The 26,655-nt window shown below is 43.2% G+C and overlaps 1 protein-coding gene across 7 annotated transcripts in view; it reads right to left on the reverse strand.

Moving 5' to 3' along the window:
• TUT4 (terminal uridylyl transferase 4) overlaps nt 1–26,655 on the reverse strand; it is an 84,807-nt gene that overhangs the window by 15,164 nt on the left and 42,988 nt on the right. For all 7 annotated transcript variants that reach the window (XM_075935978.1, XM_075935980.1, XM_075935979.1 and 4 more), the window contains 11 exons: nt 19,652–19,802; nt 18,221–18,307; nt 15,824–15,927; nt 15,617–15,674; nt 15,417–15,520; nt 13,575–13,664; nt 9,443–9,556; nt 3,558–3,635; nt 3,290–3,467; nt 2,531–2,578; nt 2,354–2,436 (listed from right to left, as the gene is read on the reverse strand). In XM_075935978.1, coding sequence (XP_075792093.1) covers nt 2,354–2,436; nt 2,531–2,578; nt 3,290–3,467; nt 3,558–3,635; nt 9,443–9,556; nt 13,575–13,664; nt 15,417–15,520; nt 15,617–15,674; nt 15,824–15,927; nt 18,221–18,307; nt 19,652–19,802 — 1,095 coding nt within the window. The remainder of the gene's footprint in view (nt 1–2,353; nt 2,437–2,530; nt 2,579–3,289; nt 3,468–3,557; nt 3,636–9,442; nt 9,557–13,574; nt 13,665–15,416; nt 15,521–15,616; nt 15,675–15,823; nt 15,928–18,220; nt 18,308–19,651; nt 19,803–26,655) is intronic.

Below are 26,655 nucleotides of genomic sequence, written 5' to 3' on the forward strand. Positions count from 1 at the left end.
CATGGTAATTTATTATTTCCTATTTGTATATACAGACAGTCCCTGGGTTACGTACAAGATAGGGACTGTAAGTTTGTTCTTAAGTTGAATTTGTATGTAAGTCGGAATTTGTATGTAAGTCCAGATTCAGCCGCTGCTGAAACTGACCAGTGGCTGACTACAGGAAGCCTGAGGCAGAGTTGCTCTGCCCTGGGCTTCCTGGAATCAGCCGCTGATCAGTTTCAACAGCGGCTGAATTTGGACGCCTGGGAAAGAGCAGCTGGGGCGCTGCTGGGTAGGTCCCCGCAGTGCCGCACCTCAGCGCTGCCGGGACCACCCGGCAGCACCCCAGCTGCTCTACCCCAGATGTCCCCAAGTCAGCCGCTGCTGAAACTGATCAGCGGCTGATTCCAGGAAGCCCGGGGCAGAGCAACTCTGCCTCGGGCTTCCTGTAGTCAGCCGCTGGTCAGCAGCGGCTGACTTGGGGACGCCTAGGGCAGAGCAGCTGCCGGGTTGGTCCAGTAGTGCCCAGGAGCAGCGTTGCCGGACCAACCCAGCAGCGCCCCAGCTGCTCTACCCCAGGCGTCGTCGGCGAGAAAAGCCTGGTCTGCTGGGGGGAGGGGGCACACTAGCTGCGCCCCCCCCCGGCAGACCAGGGAGACACGTGTGGCGGGACCACCGAGTCGCGCCGCGGTCCCGCCCGCATCCTCCACGGCTTTGCTCCCCGTCTCCCTGGTCTGGGGGGGGATCCCCCCAGAAGACCAGGGAGACGCGGAGCTGCCTTTCTCGCCCCGCAGGACGCGGGCAGCGGGACCGCAGCGCATCTGGGGTGAGAAAAGCCCCGTTCGTAGCTGTGGATCTGACTAAGTCGGATCCGCGTAACTCAGGGACTGCCTGTATGCAAAACCTAAAATCCCCAGTTAGATTAGCACCATTGATTTAGAACACTATCCAAACACAGAGAAACACCGCCCTACCTCCCCCCCCACAAAGAGCACTGATGCAAGTTAAGACAAAATACAAGACAGTATAACCAACAAATGGAAGGAGTGGAAGGACCACAATAACAGTGTTTACATATACTATTTACATGCACAATTTGCAGATTTTGAAGGTGGGTAGCTTTTGTGAGTGTGTGTGAAGTTATAAGCAAATTGTAAATTTGAGATTTTCAAAAGCACCTAATTGACTTACGAGCACAAATTCTATTTTCAATCAATGGAACTTGCACTCCTAACTCACTTAATGCTTTTGAAAATTCCTCCTTTCCTAAACAATTCTAGCTGGCCACCTGCTTAGCTATTATTTCAAGGTTTTTCAAAGATGCCATTTGTTTTGTAAGACACAGGTGCTTCCTTCCTCAGGGTCTAAACATCAGCCAGCAAGAACATAGTCTTTGAAAAACCTATCACTCAATGGAAATACATTTTACAGTGGATAGTACATTAGTACATGATCTGCTGGTTAAGCTGAAAAAGGTTATTTTCTTAACGAGCCTCAAGTCATTACCATCTAATGTACAAATTTATAAAACTGGATATGAGTAAAGCCTGCTAAGGTTGTTCCTTCCATTTAGAAAATAACTCAGTCACCAAAGTACTTAAAGCCTTTAGTGTGTTTTAAAGCTGAGTAAGCAACAAGTCTTCTGATTGCTTTACCAAGAAAACTAGTATCGTGCATTATTCTAAGGCTTTACACTGAATTTTTTTGCACCAACAGAAAATCTTGGATTCTTTTTCATTTTGATGATATATTTTCCACATTAGGGCTGCTTAACACATAGCTGGAGAGCCAACTGCTGCTCCTATATATAAGTACAAGACAAGAACAACACTGATGAGCTTCACTTTTTTATTGCTAAGGACCTAAAGCAGTAAGCAAGTTTTATGAAATAAAATATGACAATTGTTGCGTTTTTTACTCTTTCCAAAAATTATATAAATCTCTCTAAATCTCTCTATACATGTGCTTCTGGGAAGTTATCAATGACGTCCTTACTACTACAAAGCTTTACGGTACAACTCCCTTTTCTGAGAATGAGAAGGTTACTCACTTCGTGAAGTAATGGAGGTTCTATGAGATCATTGTCCCTGTGGGTGCTCGAGCGGCGCCTCAAGACCTAAGTTGGAGCACCCACAGGGACACTCCTAGAAAAGGAAACTGAAAATACCTCCCAGTCTGTTTCTTTATTCCTAGAACTCAGCCTTATATCCAGTTGTATCTTTTAAAATCAGTTTATGCATGACGGCTTGTCATGCACATTTGAAAAAAGCCAAGAAATTGAGACAATGTGTTTGCTCTATATGCACCATTCTGATGGATAAAGGAAAGGAAAATATACTTAAAGCCTAAGACAAAATCAAAGAGAACTTACAGCTTCTCTTCCTGGGATTGGATAGAATGGGGTACCAAACAGTTTTCTCCCATTGATAAATGCCTTCATTATGAAATTGGTCACTATTGAAGAGAAGATAAAATCATTTGAAGACAAAATAAAGGCACTTTGCTTTAGAAATTACTAAGAGCTCCGCAGTAGGAATAAATATCTTACTTTTTCTGGAGACTCCAGCACCAAGATTATGATTCAAGTCAAAAGGATCTGGGCAAAGGAAAAAAAGAAAAATATTCAAGAGTTGGCAAAACAAGTTGCAGCATAAAATATTCTCTCATTTAGTATGTCTATTTAAATGTGTACGGTCACATAACACATACACTGATAGGTGGGAATAGAGCATTTTTTGGGTTAGTCACTGCAATGGGTTTTAAGTAGATGTGAATTACGTATAGAAGAAATATTGAAAATTAGGGGTCTACTGTCATTTATGTATGCAGTAGGATTTGCAAATCAAAGTCTCATTATCATTAATAGGAGGTCCCTGTGTAACAATGCTGTGCATCAAGAGGAGATCAGATCCCCACCCGTGCATTCATTGTTTTGTAGCAGGGGTGGGGAACCTTTTTTGGGTAAGGGACCAATGACCCAAAGAAAAATCAGCCAGGGACCGCACACAAGTGAGAAGCAAAACAAACCTCCAAAACCCCTCACTGATGTGGCCCCTGATTGAAGAGAAAAGACACTCTCTACATTCTTCTCACATATCAGAGTCTAGGGGGCCCAGTCTTGTAGATTTTCTGTGCTCCAGCCCTCTGATGAGGCAGCAGGGGTGGGGAGAGGAGCACCAGCATAGGCTCCCCAATTCTGGGGGAGCCCTGTGCATTGGGGGCTGGATCCGGGCAAGTTGGGGGCCAGGCCTTAGGTTCCCCACCCCGTTTTGTAACATAACAGGATAGAAATCCACCAAATACGTACCTTCAATGGCAATGCATTTGGATGTCCACTGTTTCTCAAAGGTGGTTAGCAGTTTCTTCTGCCGAATGCTGATCACATATTCTTTGAAGTCAAATTCTTCAGTGTAGAATCGCAGTAACCCTAACCAGAGTTCTCCAAGTGACTCAGTGTTCTTTCCAAGTGAAGGCAAACGTTTCTTCTGCAATTTAAGACACAGTTTATATAGGTAAAGCTCTCTCATGTATTCAAGCCCTAAATTTTCATAAGTATTTTGGAATTGTTACTTTACCAGCTCTTCCATGTCATCAAAGAAAAAGGCATTCCACCCATCAACCATTCTCTGTGGAATCTGTTTTCCATCAAATATCTAACAAACACAAGAACGATTATAGTTTAGTCTTCATTGCCACCCAGGGTTTAAGCATTCATAAAACTGTTACAGTTTTGTTTGAAGACATATTGCAAGAACATGTTTTTATTTCAGTATTAGTTTGAAAGGTGTTTGGCATTACATGGAAAACATTCAAATGCATTTTATCTACAAGTAATTCTGCTTATCTACCAAATATTTCTGGTATTTTAATTTCTTTGTTCCTGAGAACTAAGAAAATGTGCATAAAATCATTCCATCTGGTTGCAGCCAAACTGCTCTTTCCTATTAAATCTCTAACTTAAGAGAGACCATAGCTGACCTCATCCATAATTACTTAAATTTGGTTAGGCCAAGGGGAGACTCAACTGTTATTTAAATATGGCCCCAGAAGTAGCAATTAATAGACCTTAAAGTAACATCAATGAAGTAATGGCCTCAGACAGAGTGACATTGGACTTGTCTACACTGGCAAGTTTTGTCACCAAACCCCCCTTTTGGTGACAAAACCTGGAGAGCATTCACCTTGCAAAGCAACAAAACTCCTGACAAATGCACAGTTTTGGCGACAAAAAACTTCCACAAGGTACTTTTATCCACCCTTTTCCCATATTACTGTGAACAATCATGTAGTGTGTACTGCAATAGGGTTTTTTCGAGTTTCTTGAACTCCAGGACGTTTCTCACAATGCCCGATTAGCCACTCTGGCCAGTGCTTTGAATGCTGCTGCTCTGTAGCCATGTAAACAAGTAAACATGAAAAAAGATGAGCCCCTCCCACCTGCAGTCCCTGGGAACTTTAAAATCCATTTCCTGGTGCCTGACTCATTGTGTAATGCTCCTCATGGCATCTTCTCAGTGAAACAGGGGTGGGTATTACTCAAGACGTTCTCCTCTTTGGAGCACCACGCAGCTTTTGGATGTTATCAATGTGTGGGGTGAATAATCAGTGCAATCACAGCTGCGAGTGACCCATAGGAAGTAGGACACGTATAGTCACATTTCCCAAGCTCTTTGTATGAAGGTGTATGATAGAAACACCCTGCAACGCAGAGCCAAAATAACTCCAGCAGGCATACCAGAAGGCAAGGAGGCAAACAGCCAGTCTGGTGCTGCACCTACAATGTACCATTTTTATAAAGAACTGGACACAATCATTAGGTGGGGACCTCACTTCTACAAAGAGACCATGGACGCTTTCCATAGCACAGAGTCAGAAACAGGATATAATCCATATGCTGGGTCCCTCCTGCTGCGCTTTAGCCTTTTAAATGGATTAACAGCTTTAAAAATTAATTTTTAAATTAATCAATTTAAAAGGCTGGTGCACAGCGGGGGAGGGGAGAGGAATACTGCCCAAGCTGGGAATCAGCTGACCTGGCTTGCTCCCGTGCTGAGCTTTAGCCTTTAAAATGGTTTAAGAGCTGTCAACAGGTTCTTCATATATTTAAAAAGCAGAGGCGCATCTGGGACTAGGCACGAGCCAGGAATCCACTGATTCCGCTTGGTCCCCGCTACCGCCCTGCCTCCTCTGCCTATGTGGAGATGATGCTGGGGGGAACCAGCTTTTAAGCCAGATCCTGCTCCCCCTCCTTGGGTGACGCGATTAGTCAAGGGACTAGTCAACTATCCCATAAGCTTTTGCTCATCAGATAGTCAATTAGTTGCTTACCTCCCTAGCATATTCAACAACCATGCGGCATCGATTTAGCCTACTGTAAAATCACTCCTTACTGCTGTCCAGGTACCCCTTGTAAGACTTTATGAGTCAGGGCTGTAAGGAATAAGCTGAGTCACCTCGGATCACTATGGCCACTGTAATTTTCTGGTCAGAAAGAAAGTCCCAGCCTGCAGCTTGCTGTACAGAACACTGTTCCTGACGATGCATTCATCATGCACTTTTCCAGACCACCCCACATTTATGTCTATGAAACATCCAAGGCAATCCACAAGCACCTGAAGCACAATGCCTTCCGATTGATGTACTCTGTGGCAAGGTGGAGTGGCACTATAGTGGGAATGTGTGTGCCATTGATTGTCCTCTCACAGTTTGGAAAGCCTATGCCAGAAAAGCCAGTCACTGTGTCATCCATATTTCCCAGAGTTACAGTCCTATGCACCAAAATGTGATTTATTGCTTTGCACACTTGCATAAGTGCTGCCCCAATGAGGGTATGTCTACACTAGCCCCCAGTTCAAACTAGGGAGGCTAATGTAGGCATTCGGAATTGCAAATGAAGCCCAGGATTTAAATATCCCGGGCTTTATTTCCATGTTCCCATCCAGCCGCCATTTTTAAATGCCACTAGTCCAGACTAACTGCCTGCGGCTACACGCGTCAGTTAAACGGTAATTCGAATTAAGTTCTTAGTTCAAATTAACTGTTACACCTCATTCCAGGAGGAGAAACAGGTAATTCGAACTTAAGACTTAGCTTCATTTGCAAGTCCAAATGCCTACATTAGCCTCCCTAGTTCGAACTAGGGGGCTAGTGTAGACATACCCTGATAGACTTCCCCTCTCCAAATTAATTTACAACTGAATGGTAGCAATCAGGAGTTGCCAGTTTCCACAAAGAAATTACAACACATTTCTCTACCAAGAAAGCAGCTCTCATTCGAGCACTCTTCCACTGCAGTTCAGGGGCCAGGTCAGCACACAGCTCCAGGAAGGTTGCTTTAGGCATCCAAAAGTTCTGTAGCCGCTGCTCTTCATCCCATACCTACATGACAATGCAATCCCAACACTCAGTGCTAGATTACCTAGTCCAAAATAGGCAGGTAAGCAACTAGTCGACTAGTCAACTATCCAATAAGCAAAAGCTTATCAGATAGTTGACACACTAGTAGATTAGTCGCTTAACCTCTATCAGAAAGAGACAGCAAGGGGGGAGGGAAGAGGAGCGGATGCTGGGGGGGAGCCAGCTTAAAAGCCAGTTCCCCCGAGCTCCAGCTCCATGGGAGGAGGCAGGGGTGCAGCAGCAGCGTTCCAACTTTGAAACTGAAAAAACAACAAATAGTCTGGTAGCACTTTCTAAACTAACAAAATATGTAGATGGTATCATGAGCTTTCGTGGGCACAGCTCACTTCTTCAGATGACCGGAGTGTTAGAACTATATGTTGTTTTTTCAGTTTACCTGCACAGACTAACTCCTCTACCCCCTAAACTTCTCAACTTTGAAATGTATATAAGAATCCCCACTGGAGCTCTTCTGCATTTCAAAGATTGAAACACCACATGGAGCTTGGGGCCAGCAGGGAGTTCCCCCACTATCCCCCGGGATCCATGTGGAGTTTCAATCTTTTAAATACACACTTCAAAGGTGGAATTGCTGCATGGAGCCCAGAGTCAGCAGGGACTCCCTGCTGTCACCTGGCTCCATGTGGTGTTTCAATCTTTGAAATGCACAAGAGCCCCCGCTGAGACTCTCATATATTTCAAAGGCAGAATGCCATGCGGTACTTTGAAATGTAGCAACAGCCGGGTGGCTCTTGCTACATTCAAAACGGAAGTGCCCTTATCGACTAATCGAATAGTTGATGGAAATTCCATCAACTATGAGATTAGTGGATTAATCTAATTTTAACATCCCTAGTCCAAAAGTGACATGCTACTATGCACAGCTGCTCTGTGACAACCCAATGCAATGCCACTTCTATGCTGTCCCTGTCACTTACATAGCCATCCGCATTTGAATCGTCTTCCTCTGATACTAAGTGCATAAGAAGATCTGCTGCAATGTGTGACGTCCTAAACACATTGAACACAGCATGGGAGAGAAGTCTGGGATCCATGATTTCATCCAGCAGATGACAGAGTGTGCAGTAAGGACCGTCAGTTTTCAATGGGGCGAAAGAAAGCCAGAAATCCCGGGCGGATTGAGAAACAAAGTGATGACTGACAAGACATTTTTCATACAGGCAGTCCCCGGGTTACGTACAAGATAGGGACTGTAGGTTTGTACTTAAGTCGAATTTGTACTTAAGTCGGAACTGGCATCCAGATTCAGACGCTGCTTCCCGAGGAGCGGCGCTACTAGACCAACCCAGCAGCACCCCAGCTGCTCTGCCCCAGGCGTCCCCAAGTCAGCTGCTGCTGAAACTGACCAGCAGCTGACTACAGGAAGCCCGAGGCAGAGTTGCTCTGCCCCCGGCTTCCTGGAATCAGCAGCTGATCAGTTTCAACAGCAGCTGAATCTGGACGCCTGGGACAGAGCAGCTGGGGCGCTGCCGGGTAGTCTCCGCAGCGCCGCACCTCAGCGCTGCGGGGACCAACCCGGCAGCACCCCAGGTGCTCTACCCCAGGTGTCCCCAAGTCAGCTGCTGCTGAAACTGATCAGCGGCTGATTCCAGGAAGCCCGGGGCAGAGCAACTCTGCCTCGGGCTTCCTGTAGTCAGCCGCTGGTCAGTTTCAGAAGCAGCTGACTTGGGGACGCCTGGGGCAGAGCAGCTGGGGTGCTGCTGGGTTGGTCTAGTAGCGCCGCTCCTCGGCACTACTGGACCAACCCAGCAGCACCCCAGCTTCTCTACCACAGGCATCCTGAGAAAAGCCTGGTCTGCTGGGGCGGGGGAGCTAACAATGTAGCCACGGTATGTTGACAGAGTGGCAGTGTGAACATGATTTGGCTACTTTCTTTTTGGCAACTTATGACTGTCAACAGTATTTTTGTTGCCAAATCTTTCCAGTGTAGACACAGTCTTACCCAGAGTTCCTCTTTCATGCAGGAAAGGGAAAAGACAAATAGAAATAATTCTCAGATCTATCAGGGACCTCCAGAGAATGTCAATATCTCAGGGAAAGGCAGACTGCTGAATACATGCAGTTCATCCCACCTTAAATAATAATGAAGGTATATAATGCTATTTTATTAATAGAATTTCTAAGCATTTATGTAATACTATTTTCAAAATGATAGAAACATTAATTGTTCCAGCACTTTATCAGGAAGGTACATAAATATCACCCTTGTTTTGCAAGTAGGAAAGCAGAAGAATATCTCATTAATTTTCTCAAAGTCATATAGCAAATAAACAGCAGAGTTGGAATTAGAACTTGGGACTTCTAACCCAGGGCATCATTACAACTTCTTGCTGATTTGAATCCTTTACTCTTGATTGTACAAACATCATAGTATGACCAAAAGGGGTGTCCATTGGGGGAGGGACTGCTCCCCTCTGCTCCAGGCCCTGCTCCTCCCCTGCCTCTTCCTCTCCCCCACCGCCCCCCCTCCAGCCCTTCCCCAAGCCCTTGCCCCCTCTCTCCTCATATTCCATCCTTGACGCGGAGTGGAGAGGGCCCAGTGATGCCACCACCAGGTCCCACAACACCTAGGCTACTGCGTCCCCTGAACCTCTGAAGGGGAGGGGAAGGGAAGGGAGAAGTGGAGCAGAGTGGGTTGCACTGCGACCATCCCCCACACTGCCCAGACCTCGAATCCTCTCCTGTGGGGGGTTGGGTGGAATGGAGCCAGTTGTGCTGCCGATGGCCCGCACACTCCCAGGCCTCACATCCGCCTCAAAGCACAGGGCCTCCCAAAGCATCCAATGGACAGGCTAGCTCTCATGACCAAAAGCCAAGAAAAATTAATTCAGCAGCATATAACCAGGTCAAAAATACTTTCCTGGTTTTGCTGCTGTTTTATTTTTAGGTTTTACTTATAGTACCTAGTAAAAGTAAAAAAATGGACGATGAAAAGAGGCCCAGGATTTTTATTTGCACTCATTGCCTTTAGGAAAAAAGTCTTTCTAATTTGACTTAAAAAACAATGCTACTTTTTCCATTACATCTTTTTCTGAAAACCTACCTCCTGAAGAACTGGGATAACTGGGGGATTTCTCTGTTGCAGAAAGTACAACACCATAAGGATATAGGCATATGAAGATAGGCTTCCTCTGGATGCGTCTCCAATGTCGCAACGCTAGACAAAATACATTTTGAACAAAGCACTGAATGAAAATTAAACTACAGTATTTAATTCTATGAACTATATGGCAATGAACAAAAACTCAACTACCGTTAACACTACCATTATTTGTTTCAGAATTAAAAACTGTTTAACAAAGTCTGAGAGATAAATGTTAACAAGTTTAGAGAGAGAGACATTGTCAACTACTTTAGGAACAAAATTTGATCAACTCATAAAGCTTCAATAATCTAATGGGAAACAGTCTTCCGAATGTCATGGCCCAAATTTTCCAAAATAGCCTCTAAAATTATACAGTTTCCTGATATCCAACTCAATTTAGTTCCAAAATTTCAATATTGTGAAACCAACGTTTTCCTAACCTTATGTTATCAAAGAAGTTTCCATATTTTTAGGGGGGGGGGGATATTTAAAATTTTTATTTTAATGATTTTTATGCAAAGTTATTTATTTTCCTGTAGTATTTGCAACTTACTTAACTGTTACATTATGCTAGCGTATAACACACTACAAATGTGAAACCAACTAGAGTATTTACATTGCTCAGGCTATATGATTTACAAACATTACGCATAAATGGTGAATTATCGTATAAAAATGAAAGATGTATAATTTATTATGGTTTTATTAGCAATACACATATGGACATATTTTATTAAACATACCATTTTTAATCTGAAATCCCTTTTAAAATATTTTGAAAATATGAATTCTTGCATTACTGTAAAAAATCTTCTTTAGCTATATGTTAATTGTAACTATTATCAAAATGGAAGACATTTATTAACCTTGGTCTGGAAAACTGATAGTAGTATTTTGTGCTACTTACTGACCCCTGAGCTTACATGCTAACATACAGACGTGCTTTTAAACTCTGTTCCCATGTCTAGTATTCAAATAACTCTTCTAACAGTTCACTTTACCGTAAAAACATACACATAATGCAATTCAATTTGATCAGCACCTTACTAAGGCTTCAATTAATTGCAGTTAACACTGGTGATTTTTCTAACACATTAATTGCCTACCTCTCGATGGGGAAGGAGTCATCCACAGTGGGGGGCTGAAGCCACAGGCCTTGAGCTCTGGAGACTGCAGTGGGGCTCCAGGGCTTGTGGGGAAGCCAGAGTTCCAGGTGGTGGCTGGGCCTGAAACCACTGCTCTGGAGGCAGCAGGGACGGGGAGGGGACTGAAGCTACTGGTCAGGGGAGGGCAGGGACTGGAGCTCCATACACTGAGGGGGACTAGAGCATGAAGCCCAAAGGTGAGAAGAAGCCCAGTGCTCCACACCCGAGGAAGGTTTAAACCCCATGCTCTGAGCAGGGTTCACGGTGGAAGGGTCATAATTTTTTCAAGTGAAAGGGTGTCTATTATTTTTTTAGTCAAAATGAGGTCACCAGTGTGGTGGTTCCTCCCACTATGCTTTATAAAAATTGGCTCATGAATATAAATATGCATAATTCAGAGAGAGGCAGCAAGGACGGGGAGAAGCAAGAGCTGGTTCTGGGGGGAACCCTCTTAGAAGCCAGTCCCCCCCCCCAGCACCATTTCTGCAGAGGGTAGAGGAGACAGAGGCACAACGGGAAATGGCATGAACGGGGACTGATGCAGTCTCTGGTTACACCATTTCTGCTGCAATTCTGATTTTGAAATGTACACGAGCCCTGGTGAGGCTCCTGTACATTTCAAAAGGAAGCTCTACAGGGAACGCGGGGCCAATGGTGGAGTTACTGGCCCCATGCTCCGTGTGGGGCTGCTGCTTTTGAAATGTACAAGAGCCCCAGTGGGGATCTTGTACATTTCAAAGGCTCAGGAGCCACAGGGAGCGCAGGCTCAGCAGGGAGTCACTGGCCCAGCGCTCCCTGTGGGGCTTCCTTTTGAAAGGTACAAGAGCCTCACTGCGGCTCTTGTACACGTCAAAATCTGAGGCATCACAGGGAGTTCGGGGTCAGCAGGAGTCCGCTGGGGTTCTTGTTAATTTCAAAGGCTCAGGCACTGCAGGGAGCGTGGGGCCAGTCCCCCACTGTCCCCCATGCTTCCTGCTGGGGTTCTGCTTTTGAACAGTTTGAAAGCAGAGGCACTCTTATCGACTAATCGAATAGTCAATGGAAAGCCCATCAACTATTTGTTAATTAATCTAAATTTAACATCCCTAGTTTCCTGGGTGCTGTGCCCTAGAACTGCATCCTCCCAGAGCTGAAGCTGTTCAGCATCTGCATTGCTCTTCAGTGAGGCAGTAATCCCAACTCTGTGCCTTTTCTAGGGGAGTCCAGAGGATCTGGTCCAGCAGGAGAGGGTAGTGGGGAGCCCCAGAGAGCAAGGATGGCATGATCAGCATACTGGAGAACAATCCTAAAAGGACTTCTGTGGCCACACCCCATCACAATCAACACAAAAAAGTTATCGAAACATTGCTATAGAGAACAGACATCTGGCAAGCTTTGCCTCTCCTCCCCTGAAGCATGCCAAGTCCCTGAGGTAAAATCTATCCTCCCTAGCATATAAAGGCTCACTCAGCTAAAGGGAGTAATGTAAAAATAATAATTCTACAGTTGAAAGTTCAACATTCATGATAAAGATGTAGTAGTACAACAGTACTTGTGTGAGGCAAATTGAAATACATTTATTTTACCTTTTTACAGTGCAAATATATATAAACAAAGTAATAAAAAGTGAGCACTGTACACCTAGTATTCGGTGTTGTAATTAAAATCAATATATTTGAAAATATAGAAAACATCTAAAATATTTAAATAAATAGTATTCTATTATTATTTAACAGTGCAATTAAAACTGAGATGAATCACAACTAATTTTTAACTGCTTGACAGCCCTAGTAAATATTAATCCAAATTCACTGTTATCATTAATTCTTCAAACCTTCCACTATTCCAATTTTGACTGACAGTGAAACAGGTAAAATGATTTACGTGACTTGAAGAAGGCCATAGGAGGAGTGTCCCCATCAGGGAAAGTCAGGAATTCCTGGCTTCCAATACTGGGATTAGACACCATCCCTCTCTCTTGCAAAGAATGTAAATACCATCTAATCCTCACTTGTAAATTAATTATTAGCATAAGGGCTAATACAATGGATAAAAGACTATAATATTCTGGAAGAAAGTCAGAAGTATATTTCAATTAGCTCAACAGACAGCAGCATATTAACAGCTTGTATTATGGTACAACTCTAAAGTAATAATAAAACAAATTCCACTAGTCTTTTCATGAAAATCCGTTTATGCAGTCAATTAAATCATGTAGAGCAAATAAAGAGATAGTGTTTCAATCAACAAAGAGACTGCATGCCAAGTTATTTACAGATGCACATATTATTCATCTCCAAGATCTCTCCGCATAAAAAAACAAGTTCTTTTATGCTTTATTGCAAGACTATAGGGGAAAGATAAGCAAAATATTTTAGCCAGAAAAATTACCATCTGGATGCACAGTGCGTTCTGATTCCCAATTATACAGTTAAGAGTTTTTGTTGGTGTAACTGGCATGAGTTCAAGAAATTAAAACCTACTTTTTCAGAGTATCACACTTCCATCAAACAGAAATGGTTCCACAGTCAACAGAGGGCATTACGGCCCATTTCTGCTCTGGATATATTTGCAATTTCACTGGCTTCAAAGGGAACTCACCATACATAACTGAGAGCAATATTTGGTTCTAAGGACTTGTATACATGGAGCAGCAATGTATGCAAGAAGAGTGTGATCTCTAAAAAATACCAGGGAAGACTTAATTTGTATCAGCAGGGTCTATACAGGCCAGTTAGGGCACTTTATAAGTCACATGTCAAGCCCTAAAGCTTGAAAATGTCCATATACAGCTACTGAGAATGCAGCATCTTGATTCTCAGATTAAGAAGATTCCATTTACTTCCTTTATAGCAGGCCTCAGAATCATTGTCCCAAAGAGCTTACATGACAGTCTAGCACAGAGCACAGTGATATACAAACAATGAACACTGATAAAGTCATGTTGTACTGTATTTTTATATTACCTTAGCAAAAACCTTCATTGTATATCCCAAATATTGCACTCTAGGATCAATAGCTGCATATGTAGCCAGCATCCTTGTGTTATGCTGTGCCTGGAAAACAGAGAAGTATCAAACAATATTTTATAGTTTAATATCATATGACTTGCAATTCAGACATGGAGGATGCAGACAGTCAAAATATACAGGGCGATAACTTGTATGCTCAGCAACTCTCATGCAACATTTTCAATGGGGCTGCAAGAATTCAATTAAAGGCTGACTTCAGAGTAGTACATACATAAAAATTAGTACATAAACACACCAGCAAAGCAGCTTGTTCAAAGATGGAGTCACTGAAAAAGTGAGTGATTCTAAGGCAAATCCTGGCCCCTCCTTTGCTGGTTTGTAGGAGCCTAAATTCCCTCTAAGATGGGGTTGGGAACAGCAAGTTATCAAGAGCCTGCACTTCTGGTGCCCTTCCCCCACTGTCCTTTGCTCCTGCCCTCTGCTTTATAGCTACTCCCAAGAGCCTGTTGTTTGCTATGCAGAGTAAGAATGTTAAGTATCAGGTAATTGACTAATCAAATAATCAATGCATTTTTGGACTGACTATTCAATTAGTCATTAGGGCTCCTCCGCCTCTGAAGTGTAGCAATTCCCCCACTGACCCTGGGCTCTGCACAGCACTGCCGCTTTGAAATGCTGTGGGGCAGCACCACATGAAGCTCAGGATCGACTAGGGAGTCCTCAGCTGATCCCAGGCTCCAAGCGGCGCTGCTGCTTTGAAATGCCAGGAGTAGCCTGATACTTTGAAGTACCCCCACTCTTTTCCCCTCCTCAAAGCAGAGGGTAAGTGACTAGTCCTTCACATCCCTAATGCAGAGTAGAGGCCGGCAAAGGAGATCATGGGAGGCTCATGTCAGGGCGTCCTCTTCCCCCTGTACTCCATCTCTGTGTAGGGATGGCGTGGGGGAAACTAGACAAGGTCAGGAGTGGGATGGAGGGAGTTTGCTGGTGGCTGCTGCCTCTGGCTGCTTTAAGTGCCCATCTAATTAAAAGGGCATATCTCTCTGTCACACACACATATCTCTCACACATACAGTCTCTCTTTCTCTCACATACACGTGTCTTTCATACACACACGCACTTTCACACTCGTATCTTAACACATACTTGTATTGTTGTTGTTACTACTTGATATTTCCTGTAATGCACTTATATTTTCTGTAATTTTATTCTGTCAAAGCTCTGTTATTTGAGATTTTTTTACTCATCTGTGCATTTCATAATTTTTTTCTTTCTTACATTTAAATATAATTCTTTGAGTTGTAAGTTCTAAAATGCCTAACCTGTGCTGGCTAGAGTAATTGTCCCTACGGTAACTTTTTAAAATATATATATTTTAGGAATTTTGTTTCTATTGGTGGTACACATCTACTTATTGCCTTAATCATTTGGTATACATAATAAAATGAATTCCACGCATGGATGGAACAAATTAATGGGAACATTGATAGGGGCCATGGCAGGAGAAAGTTTGTTTTTACAGTGTGAGAGTCAGAAACCAAAGGACAAACAGGATCCATTAAGCTAAAAGGTAACAGTGAACCTGAAGCACTAAAAAGAAAGGTCTCTCCACCATTGTGCCACAAACAAACCAACCACCTGGCTAGGCACTGGGCTGAGAATGTGGGGCTATTTGAAGGAAAATATTTTTAAAAATAGGATATGGTATTTTCATTCCTGATTCAGAATTTTTCCCTAGTAATTTTAATATTATCCCCATACTTTAGACTTCTGTAGGCAAACTTTATAAAGAATCCTGCAGAATATGTATTAGCATTTACAGAAAGAGAAACTTACTAGCGTATTGTATAAGCTGATGTCTCCCTCTAAGCCACTCCGTCTGTGTTCAAATTTTACTATAGGCACTTTGGCTGTTGTTATAGGCAAGATGTTTTTTAAACCTGAGAAGGCAGGATAAAATATTTCCATAAATGTTAAACATATACAAATATATATGTAATTGTAAATATAATATAGAATACATTTAGAATACTTACCTGGATGCTTTTTAAGAATTTTTGCCAAACCTTCAATTATTTCCTTAGAATTTAGTTTCTAGAAAAATAAATAGCAAAGTCTGAGCCATTAACTATTAACAAATATTGTATTTCATCTAGTCAATAAATGAAGGATTATAAATCTTTCTTCATTTCAGAGTATAAAATGTAATTGCACCATATATTTTCAAAATACTGAACTCCCACCTCCGTATTTTCATGGCCTTCCAAGGTCATGCAGATATCCAGATCACTGTCCCGGAATCCAAATCCATTTTTTGAAGAACCAAATAAGCACAGTCTGGCTTTGTCTAACCAAAAGAATAGACAAAAAAATCACTATTTTGGTCATATCTTTTGGCATTGCTTACTAAAGGAAATTGCTTATTTGATTTTGTGTAATATATGTAATGGACTTTTAAATCAGTTATTAAAGGGCATCTCTTACACCTCATAGAGTTAGTGATAAATTATTTTCATTTCTGTGTGTAACTGATGAGGAACACATGCAATTTTTGATGTGCCTTCTGTCTTAGAGACTCAGTAATTATTATATATACATTTCTACATGCATTAATCGCTTTATTACAGTATAATAGAGTTTTAAGGATTTTGAAAAAGTATATAAATAAATGCAAAAACTAGTTATAGTTCATGTTAATAACACAGATAGTGTGGTACACTATGCATACTTGATTTCTTGTGATTTTTTTTTTTGGTTTGTTTATACTTCCCAAGGTTTTGCAATTGTAGGGATATAGGCCCACATTAGACCAGGGTGAACTATGGTTTTAAATTGAGATGAGATATTAGCACAGGTCTTAGGCTTAAAGCATATGCCCAAAAAGAATGAGATTGTGAGAAAGACATATGAAATACCATAAGGTTGGGCTGCAGTTATAGAAATAAAACAAGGTTATTTGGGAAGCAGGAATAGTAAATAATAGTCTATGCGAGAAGTTGCTTCATCTGGCTTTAGCTAAGGTCACTGGCAATGACATCACTTGTTTGTTGATGGGTATACAAAGTAAACTTAAGAATTCATTGCTGATTAGGTTGAAGCTGACAATATAGGTTTAAGCATACTGGGTTTAGCCCTTTTGTAAGTACCTTGATCAAAGACTTATAAATGGCTTGTTACTTTTTGGATGTTGTAAACTGCTTCTTTAGGCTTTATTGGCATGTTTAAAGCAACTGCATACATATTGTTTGGGTTCTGGATGTAATAAAGAAATTTAAGGTTAAATTGGTGTTTTGGTAATATCCTGCAAAATCACGATAATTCCATCAGTATTATGAAAATCCCATTTTCTGTTACTAGGAAAGTTTGGTTGATTGGGATGTTCCTCTGTGCCCATTAACCAGAGTCAATGGCAGAGATGTAAATCCTGGTTAATGGGTTACACCTTAGGTTTAATTGGTTAACCAATTAAGTGGGTTGCAGCTGCTGCCCCCCCCCCCCCCACAGGGGAGCTGAGGGGCAGACAGGAGTCAGCAGATGTGCACCCGGAGCGGGGGGGACTGGATTCTGCTCCTGGCCCCAGCACACACAAGGTTCTCAGCTCCTGCGGGGCGGGGGAGGAACGACACAACTGACTCCTCCCCACCCCCTAGCATAGGCAGCCAGTTTCCATTCCCCCACATCCCACCCCTATGCAGGGGACCAGCTCCCAATCCTCAAGGGGCTACAGCAGCCCTCCATCTGCGGCGGGCTGCTCCTGGGTACTGGTTAATTGGTACCCGAAAGCATCACCCAATAAGGTCACCCAGTTAACCATTCACATCCTTAGTCTACAGTACAAGATGCAACTAATGAAGTCATAGCAGCTTCTGGATGAAACTTTTTATTTCCACTTTGGCTTAGCCATTCCATTTGTTTAAAATTTATTTTCATTCATATTTTAATAAGTATAGTAACATAACTGAGGATTTCTTTCTGAATGATCTGCTTTATATCACTGTAATTTTTTTCAGTTTTAAATGAACTATAAGAAACTACATCAGCTCATAACTACTTTCAAACCTTTGATGGAATCCTTCAGTCTTAAGCTTCTGAGACAGAAAAATAGTGCTCTCAATCCTCAGCTGTCACCAATAAGAAGAGAGCACAGCTGAAGGGTGGAGCTTCAAAAGAAACTTTCAGAGCTACCTGAACTTCCTGCCAATTCTGGAAGAATAGTCAATAGACTGAAACTCTAGTGACCTCTGGTTCAATTCCTGATTGTGCTACAGACTTCCTGTGTGACCTTAGAGAAATCACTTAGTTTTCTATGCGGGTGAGGGGCTGCTTTGTTCACTTAACTGGTTACTCTTTTACATCCCTAGTCAGCAACGGTTTGGTTATTTCAACCTACATCACACAGGCTTTCTTCCATGCTGGGGAGAGGCACCAGTTGCCATCACCAAAAAGGGGCCAGAGTAGGATTTAGGATTGAGTTTATATGTCTTCAGGTAACTTTATATACACACTTAAAAGGAAGATGCCACTATTTTAAAGAAGACAAAGGAACAAAGAAAGACAATTATATATTAATGGGCTGAACAACTGGAATTAAGGGTGACATTTTAACAGCAAATGATACATGGTTACCTATTATTACATACCATTATATTCTTTTCTAATAAATCTTTCCAAGCTTGCCAGAATTTGTTCTCTGTTTTGTTGCTCAGAGAAAGCAGGTGATAATTCATCTGAGAAAAAAAAGTTACAATTTGATGTAAAATTCATCTATATTTTTTACCCTAAATATCTGAATTTATTAATTAAAGTATTTGATAATATTGATTCTTTTTGAATACCAATTTTTTTAAGCTCTAATATTTTCTATGGCAGGTGGTATTTATAGCATTTTTCTCTGGGACTTGATCCTGTTGCCCTCTCTCAGGCAAAACTCTTTGGAGTCAATAAGAGTTTTGCCTAGGCAGGAGCTGTAGAATCTAGCTAACACTGAAGGCTTGTCTACACTAAGGGTATGTGTAGACTACATGGCTCCATCAATGGAGCCATGTAGATTAGGTTTCTAGACATAGGGAAATGAAGCGGTGATTTAAATAATCGCCGCTTCATTTAAATTAAAATGGCGGCTGTGTTGTGCCGATCAGCTGTTTGGCGGCACAGCACGGTAGTCTGGACGCTCTGCAGTTGACATCAAAGGCATTTGTCGACCTCCCCGTTATGCCTCATGGGATGGAGTTTACCGGGGAGGTCAACAAATGACTTTGATGTCGACCATGAAGCGTCCAGACTACTGCGCTGTGCTGCCAAACAGCTGATCAGCACAGTGCGGCAGCCATTTTAATTTAAATGAAGCGGCGATTATTTAAATCGCCGCTTCATTTCCCTTTGTCTAGTAAACAAATCTATATGGTTCCGTCGATGGAGACATGTAGTCTAGACATACCCTAATAGTGCTGCAGTTGTGCTTAGTGAAGATGCTACCTACACAGATGAGTAAAGCTCTCTCGTCAGCGTAGTTACTCTGATTCCCCAAGGTAAGCCCTTACGCTGCAGGTGAGCCTCCTGACCTGACCTGCTCCTGCGTAGGGTTGTCAGCTCTCCCAACCAGACAGACCACACATCATTTGCCCCCTCCGGACTCCCCACCCCTGCAAAGCAGCCGCTCCCCACCATGAAGGGCAGGACACTAGTTCTGTGGATTTTCCAGACCCCTGAGCAAAGTACTTATACCAACATAAGCTGGTAGAACAGACCAAGCCTGAGGCTGCACTGCTTACCCACACCAAATCTCTATGCACATTGGCTGCCTGTTTTCTCCAAAAAACAATAATAACTAAAGATTAAGCAAGAGCTTTAAACTCATTATGGGCCAAATTCTTTCCAGCATAACTATTGACTTCAAACTATATGACAAAATAATATGTGCCAAATTCTGTTTCTGTAACTTCCTCCCACTTAAGTCAATGAAGTAAGCACCCATTTTAAAGGAAAAAGAATTTGGATCTATGGCTTTAATTAGTAGAAATTACTGTGAAGTGAAAAGTCCTATAATATTCCTACAGTAAGTATGTACTTACCATAGCATCTCTTACATACTATATCAAGTATTTCCCTAAATCTGTTAGTCATTGGTGGCAGTGGTTTTAGATCAATTTTCTTAAAATCCTCTGGGCAGTCATTTTTGGAATGGCCATCCCGTTTGCAGATGCTGCATACTATAGTTGGAGGCTATTGGAAGAAATAAAAGACAAAATTTTAAAATATTTCTATCAATGAATATTTCCATAGGACTTTAGTAACCAGTAACAGCATTTATCTACAGAATAATAAAGGAGTACACCTCTTGACAAATCATCTCCAGCCCTTGCAATGCAATACAGAGCTCAGGAATTCTGCCAGAAGATAAAGGAAAAGGAAAGTGCAGAAGAGGCGGGAACCACTCTCCTACTGAAATCAAGAGCTATGCATGAGGAAGAAGGAAAATAGCTTTTTTACTTCAAAACTGTACTTGTGGGCAAGTGTTTGCACAATAAATCTCCAAGATTGTGACCTGCTGGCTGATCTGTTAAAAGTGACAAAAATGTAATGTTACAAGCCAAGACACATTGACATCAATGGGAGCTTTACCTATATAAGGACTACAAGATCAAGCTATAGGTTCAAAATTTTATGTTAATAAACAGAAAAACAGTTGATTAGCTTTCTAAGGGTTAGGGTTTTAAAAAAAAGTTGAAAATGGTTTCAGATAGTACACTTGTCCCTGAAATACCCTGGCAGCTTTTGTGGTTTACAATCACATTGCTTTTTACAATATTTTGTTCTTTCCAATTACTATGTGAAAGGCCCATACAAATAACAGCAGGAACTCTGTGACTGACTATGCTGGCAAACAGAACTGATCCTACACAAAGTAGGGATGTAAGCATCTAGTCAACTCCCTGAAAAGCATAGGTTTATCAGGTAGTCAAATAGTGACTCGAGTAGTTGCTTCCCCACCCCTTGCTACCTTTATCAGACATCTAACGTCATCTCAAGCTTGTGGGGTCAGCATTCAGTGGAAAGCAAATGTGTGGACAGACAACCGAGTTGCAGACTGACAAATTTCTTGGATCAGCACCTAAGCAAGGAAGGTTGCTGAGGACACCTGCATCCCAGTCAAGTAAACTGTCATGTTTGTCAGCAAGGGCACCTGCAGCTCATAATAGTAGCAGGTACAGGCTGTAATGCACAACAGTCTCCGTGCAAACTCCAGGCAACCTTTCATCCTATCTGCAACAGCAACAAACAACTGGCTACACTATGTAGAATGGCTCCATTCTATCTGTGTAGAAGACCAAGGTCCATCTGATGCCCAGTGTACACAATCTGCATTCCTTATTTTTCACATGAGGCTCTGAACAAAGGATTGACAAGCATATATCTTGACCAGTATGGCACTAGGAGATAAGCTTGGGTAGAAAGGGCGGATGAAGATGCAGCTGGAACTTGTCCTTATAGAAGATCATCTAAGGTGGCCCCAATGTGAACACCCTGATCTCGGACACCCTACAAGCTGAAGTAATAGCAACTAAGAAGGAGACCTTCCAGGAGAGAAGCAGGAAGCCGGGGCTTGAAGGTGGAACCCATGAATCTCGAGAGCACAAGATTCAGGTCCCAAGGAGGAACTGGTCCCAAGACATGCGCCATCACAGGGTGGAAAAAACTCATCTGCCTTGAAATGGAACAACAAAAATGGAGACCAGATGCACCATGACCAAAGGCAGCGAGAGGCCATGGAGCTTAAGGTGCAGCAAACAGTCCAGGATGTTTTGCAGCATGGCTTCTTCCACTCAGATGATGATGATCTGAGCCTCAACATATAAACTGTTTCCACATTGCCACATACGTAGCTCTAGTGGAAGGTTTCTTGATGCCCAGCAGAGCCTGCCGGACACCAATGGAACATTTTGTCATTCATCCTAACATAGCTATGCAGAAACCAGTCTGTAAAGATCCTCGCTGCGGGATTTCGGTACACCACATTGCCATGGCTCTGGGACAGCAGACCTCCCCTCTCCCCAGTGTGGACAGGGGCTGCATTGACCAGGCTGGAGCACACCCTTCCGCCCCCCCACCTATGGCAGGACTCACAGGGCTGGAGCAGTCCGTCGTCGTCCCTCCCCCCTGCCTGCAGTGGGCAGTGAGCTGTGGGCAGAACTACTAAGGCCTCACCATTACACAAGTTGAAATTGTACCTGCCCAAGAAAGCCTGATGCTTTGCCACCTGAAATTGCAGGCTGGCAGGCAAATCTTTCTTCCAAAGAGATCCTGACTTTTTGCCTCTCTTTTTGGAAGTAGAGAAGGAATAGAGTTGCTTGTCCTTTTCGTTGGCCGAAGAGACAAACAAGGAACCCAGCGAAGGGTCAGCATACAGATTCTTGAACCCCTTAGCTGGGACAAAGTATTTTTTCTCTGACTTCTCGGAAGTGGAAGGAATGGATGAGAAGATCTGCCATAGAGCCTTGGTGATCTTTAAGACCCCTTTGTGGACCAGCAGATCGACATGAGCAGGGGTGGAAGCCGAGAGGACATTAAACACAAGTCCATCTGCTCAGCCATTTCTTCCATTTCTAAGCCCAGATTTTCTACCACTCTTTGGAACAGAACCTGATGCTCCTTAAAGTCGTCTGGAAGGCTGGTTCTTGAACAACCTGTGACTGATTTGTCTGAGGACAAGGATGAAGGGGTTAAGGGAAGAGGTTTTGGGGCTTTGTCCATCACTGGGGAGGGAGGTTCAGAGATTGGTACCACTTCCTCTATCCCAGCCCCAGAACAATCTGCACACATTGAGCCTAGTGCCACTGGTGTGCCCGGAGCTGCTGGTGCCACCTGCTATTGCTCTGCAGTGGCGGCTGCTGATCGTTTGCAAGGAGGGCACTGCCACAACTGGTATTCCCCATTAGCTCCTATAAGGTCTCTAGGTTGGCCACTAGCCTTCATGCCATCACAACTGATGTGGTATCGGGACCCAAATTGCACCAGTGAGACCTGAGTGAGGGGATAATCCAGCCCCTCTGGAGGAGTTCCCTTGTGGCAGCCACAAAGGAGCCCTTGATACCTGGGTGTGCCTGCTAACAGTTGTTGTTGGAGACTAGTGATCAAAGCAGGATGAGTGATGTCAGAACAGGGAGATATGGTAGTAGCACCTGGGAGACGAGAGCCTGGATGCCAATCATTCCTACATGGCAGGCAATGGGAATCTTCATTAGGGAGCTGACCTATATATAGAAGGGTGAGCAGTGCTGGCAATAAAGAGACCAATGTCGGTCTCTAGGTGAGCCATGCCTGGGTGGCGGTGACCACAATCGTGGTGCCGGCGACCAGTGGTGAGCCCTAAAGGACCTGGCTATGGCTCCAGTGGTTTGCATTGCTGGGGTGAGGAGCACTGTCTTGACTCAGAGGATCACTGGTGTGCTGCTATCCTGCAGGAGTCTTGGCAGCTGGCTTGCCCTCCTGGGGAGGCCTCTGCTCTTTCTGTACTGGAGAAGCCTGGGCTGGTGCCTGTGTCAGCAGTGGATTGGGTCCTATGCCACTCCCTGAGTCGGAGATGGAACTTTTCAAGGGGTTTAGTGCCTCAAAAGGAGAGGAGCGCACCAGCTGCTCTGCAGTGGCTGTGCAGGCCAAATTAGATCACTTGTCCGATCTTGGGGTTCTTTATCTGATGCCAGGGAGCAATGCTTCCACACCTTCTTCTTAGACACCAGTGATGTTGACTGGTGCTGAGCAGAGCCTAGTGCCAGGAGTGCACTAAGCATAAATGCCAAGTTGTTCAGAGATTCTTGGTGCAAGGACTCAGATGTGGGAAAAGGGTCTCATATTTCAGACCTTCTAAGTTCACAGTTGAAAGATTTTATACATACTGCACTTACTGACATGAAATTTGCCCAAGCTCTTGAAACAGCTGAACAGGGATCACAAACAGGCATAGGCCTGTTACACTCCTTGCATGGCTTGAACCCAAGGGGCCAGGGAATGCTCTGCCTGGGATAAAGTCCTACTGGGGAGTCTAACTAACCGTGACTATGACTATCAAGAACAATTAAAACTATGTACGCAGTTCCAAGGCTGAATGGCACCTAATGAGACAAGAAAACAGCTAACCACTTGCAAAGAGAGGGAGAGAAGCACTCCAACTCATCGCCATTGGCAGTAAAAAAGAAATGAAAAGGCTTAGGGATGGCAGTGCTTGATATGCTGCAGCATAAGTGTAGTACTCCATAGGGTGCCACAGTCAATCCTATGGAAACCAGTAAGGCAAAAGTCACCAGTGACTGTGCAAATGGGTATTCACACACAGAGAAAGGAAAGGACATCAGCAAGCGCTCCAAGAAGAAATAATATTAAGCAATACATTTCCTACCGAATTTTAATAAAAGTCAAATCAATGAACTCATGAAAGTTATTGGCTAAGCAGCTGGTATAAGTGTTAGAAACACTACACTAGTTTTTGACAGTAATAGCCTCTTCTACAGGTGCAGAGAGAATATTTTGCTCTTTTCAGTTTATTCAATTAGTTCAGTTCAATAAATGGTTCATTCCCAGTGAAGAATGCAATGGGAGTCAGAAAGCTGGAAAGCTTGTTTTCCTCTTCCAAATCATGAATTAAAACTAGGTATCAGATTCACTAATTCTAAAATATTGAAAGGCATGGTGAGACTAGAAACAATAGTTCAACAAAAGAAAATATTTCCATTGCTTAATAATCAGATAGTATTAAATGTAAAAGATGTTTTGATAAACTTTATTCATGTATCTAGCACATTTAAGGTATTTTTATTTAACTAATAAAAAATTAAATTGCTGGTTTTGCACATTTTTAATTTATTAGCATTTCCAGACAAACAGAACTTAACACAAATCACAAGTAAAAAGTCATCTAGTAAATAAGAAATGCACTATTCACCAATTTCTAACATTAAAAAATGCAAAAATTAATATCAGAATACATGTATGTTAAGATATAACGTAATATAATATATGGAGATACACCTATCTCATAGAACTGGAAGGGACCTTAACAGTCCCCTGCCCTCAAGGCAGGACCAAGTACCATCCTTGACAGATTTGCCCCAGATCCCTAAATGGCCCCCTCAAGGATTGAACTAACCCTGGGTTTAGCAGATCACTGCTCAAACCACTGAGCTATATAATACTTTAAACATGTATAGACATAGTGCATCCTCCTGATTAGCAAAAAGAAACACCAAACATGATGTAAAGACTATATTTCAGTGGTCCCCAACCTTTCATGGCTGCTGGGCGCCGAGGGGCAGGGCCGTTCACGTGCTGGGCGTCCGCGGGCGGGGCTGCCCATGCGCCCTGAGCCCAGGGCCAGCACCGCGCATGTGCCGCGCGCCCGGGGCAGGGGCCACCCTTGCGCCCTGAGCCCAGGGCCAGCACCATGCATGTGCTGCGCGCCGCAGGCGGGACCAGCCCAGATGTTTTGGAGGGTGCACATAAATGCCCCGGCGGGCGCCATGGCGCCCACGGGCACCGCGTTGGGGACCACTGCTGTATTTTGTTGTAAATCGATGTTACCTGCCAATGAGAATCAACCCTTCTTTAGGCAAATAACTAAGCAGGGGTCTGAAATTCATGGCCCATGGACCATCTATGGCCCGAGGAGTTCCATGATCCAGCTCATGTATCAGTGCCAGCACAAGTCCCTGCAGCCCATGGGAGTGTTTCCGTACCCTTCCTCCAAGCCCAGCCCCTACTCCACACCTGCCTCTTTCCACCCCTGCTCCACTCTCCACCATGCACCTCTATGGGGCTGGGAAAGGGATTCCCACAGGCTGGGGGCTTGGAGCGATGAGATCCTGCTTGGTTGGTTAACCAGTTAAATGTTATGTTTACCGAACGTTTAACTGATTATCCGATTAACTGGAATTTTACATCCCTAACTCCTATAAAGGTTGCCAGAATTAAAACACCACACACCCTGAACTCCCATTTAATTCCCTCAATGGCAGCAAAAACAAAGGAGAGGTAATAAGTTTAGAGTCACTCATCATTTTCTGACAAGGCCTTTTTGGCTCTGATCTCTTTTGGCTGGGGGAAACTGGGTGATGTTAATTTGCTCTAAAACAACTAATCCTCAGGAGGGTGCCTGCATATGTATCACCACACTGGCAAGTCTTTTGTCTGATTTACTTTTTTTAAACGAAAGTTTGGAGTTTTTCCACATGAAACTTTGTTTGTTTTTCCCTAAAGAAGGAGAATATGAGGAAAGCCAACCTTCCAATCCTTGGTAACAGCGATAGCCAGGGTGGGAACTATACATTCATAAGTAATTTTGTTGCATTTAGCTAGGATTAAATTAGGTCATGTTTGTATAACTTTTGAAAACTGGAAAATGATTATAATACGGTTATCCATAAGGATATTATTCAGCATAATAATTTGCCTTCTTACAACAGAACAAAACTAAAAAGACAGGCTATCCAACTCATTCATTTTCTTTTATGGCGAGCAACTGCGCTGCACTACCCAACTATTGAAAAGTAATGAAACTTAGAAAATAGCCTATACTTCCTAGTGTGACTGTGTGAGGATCATCGTATTATATTACTTAGGTATTAGGGATGTAAAAGTCACCCAGAATAGTTAACCTGTTAAACAATTCTGGTTGCGGGCAGTGGGGGCTGCTCCAGCTCCAGTATCACTGTGATGCAGTTGGTGGGGGCTGTTCTGGCCTCAGCTCGCTGTGGAGGCTGCTCCAGCCCTGCCCTGCACTGCCACAGCATGCTACAGAGACAAGCATATAGTAACATGCCTATTAAGTATACATCTCTTTGTACCATTGGCAACAGGGTAGGAATGCTGGTAAAACTGTACTGTAACTCCTCTAAAACCACGGTGATACCCTGACATGTCAATTTCATTCAACCCGATAAAAATACATTCACCTGTGCTGAAAGAGCAAGTATTTGAATCAGGGAGAGTAATAATACAGGACAGAAAATGGTACAATAACTAAACAGTTCTTCCACATGATAGTCTAACAGTTTGGAAGCAGGAATACAGTGCCAAAAGGTTGTGA

The sequence above is a fragment of the Pelodiscus sinensis genome, chromosome 9 (assembly GCF_049634645.1).
Source record: "Pelodiscus sinensis isolate JC-2024 chromosome 9, ASM4963464v1, whole genome shotgun sequence".
Taxonomy (NCBI): domain Eukaryota; kingdom Metazoa; phylum Chordata; order Testudines; family Trionychidae; genus Pelodiscus; species Pelodiscus sinensis.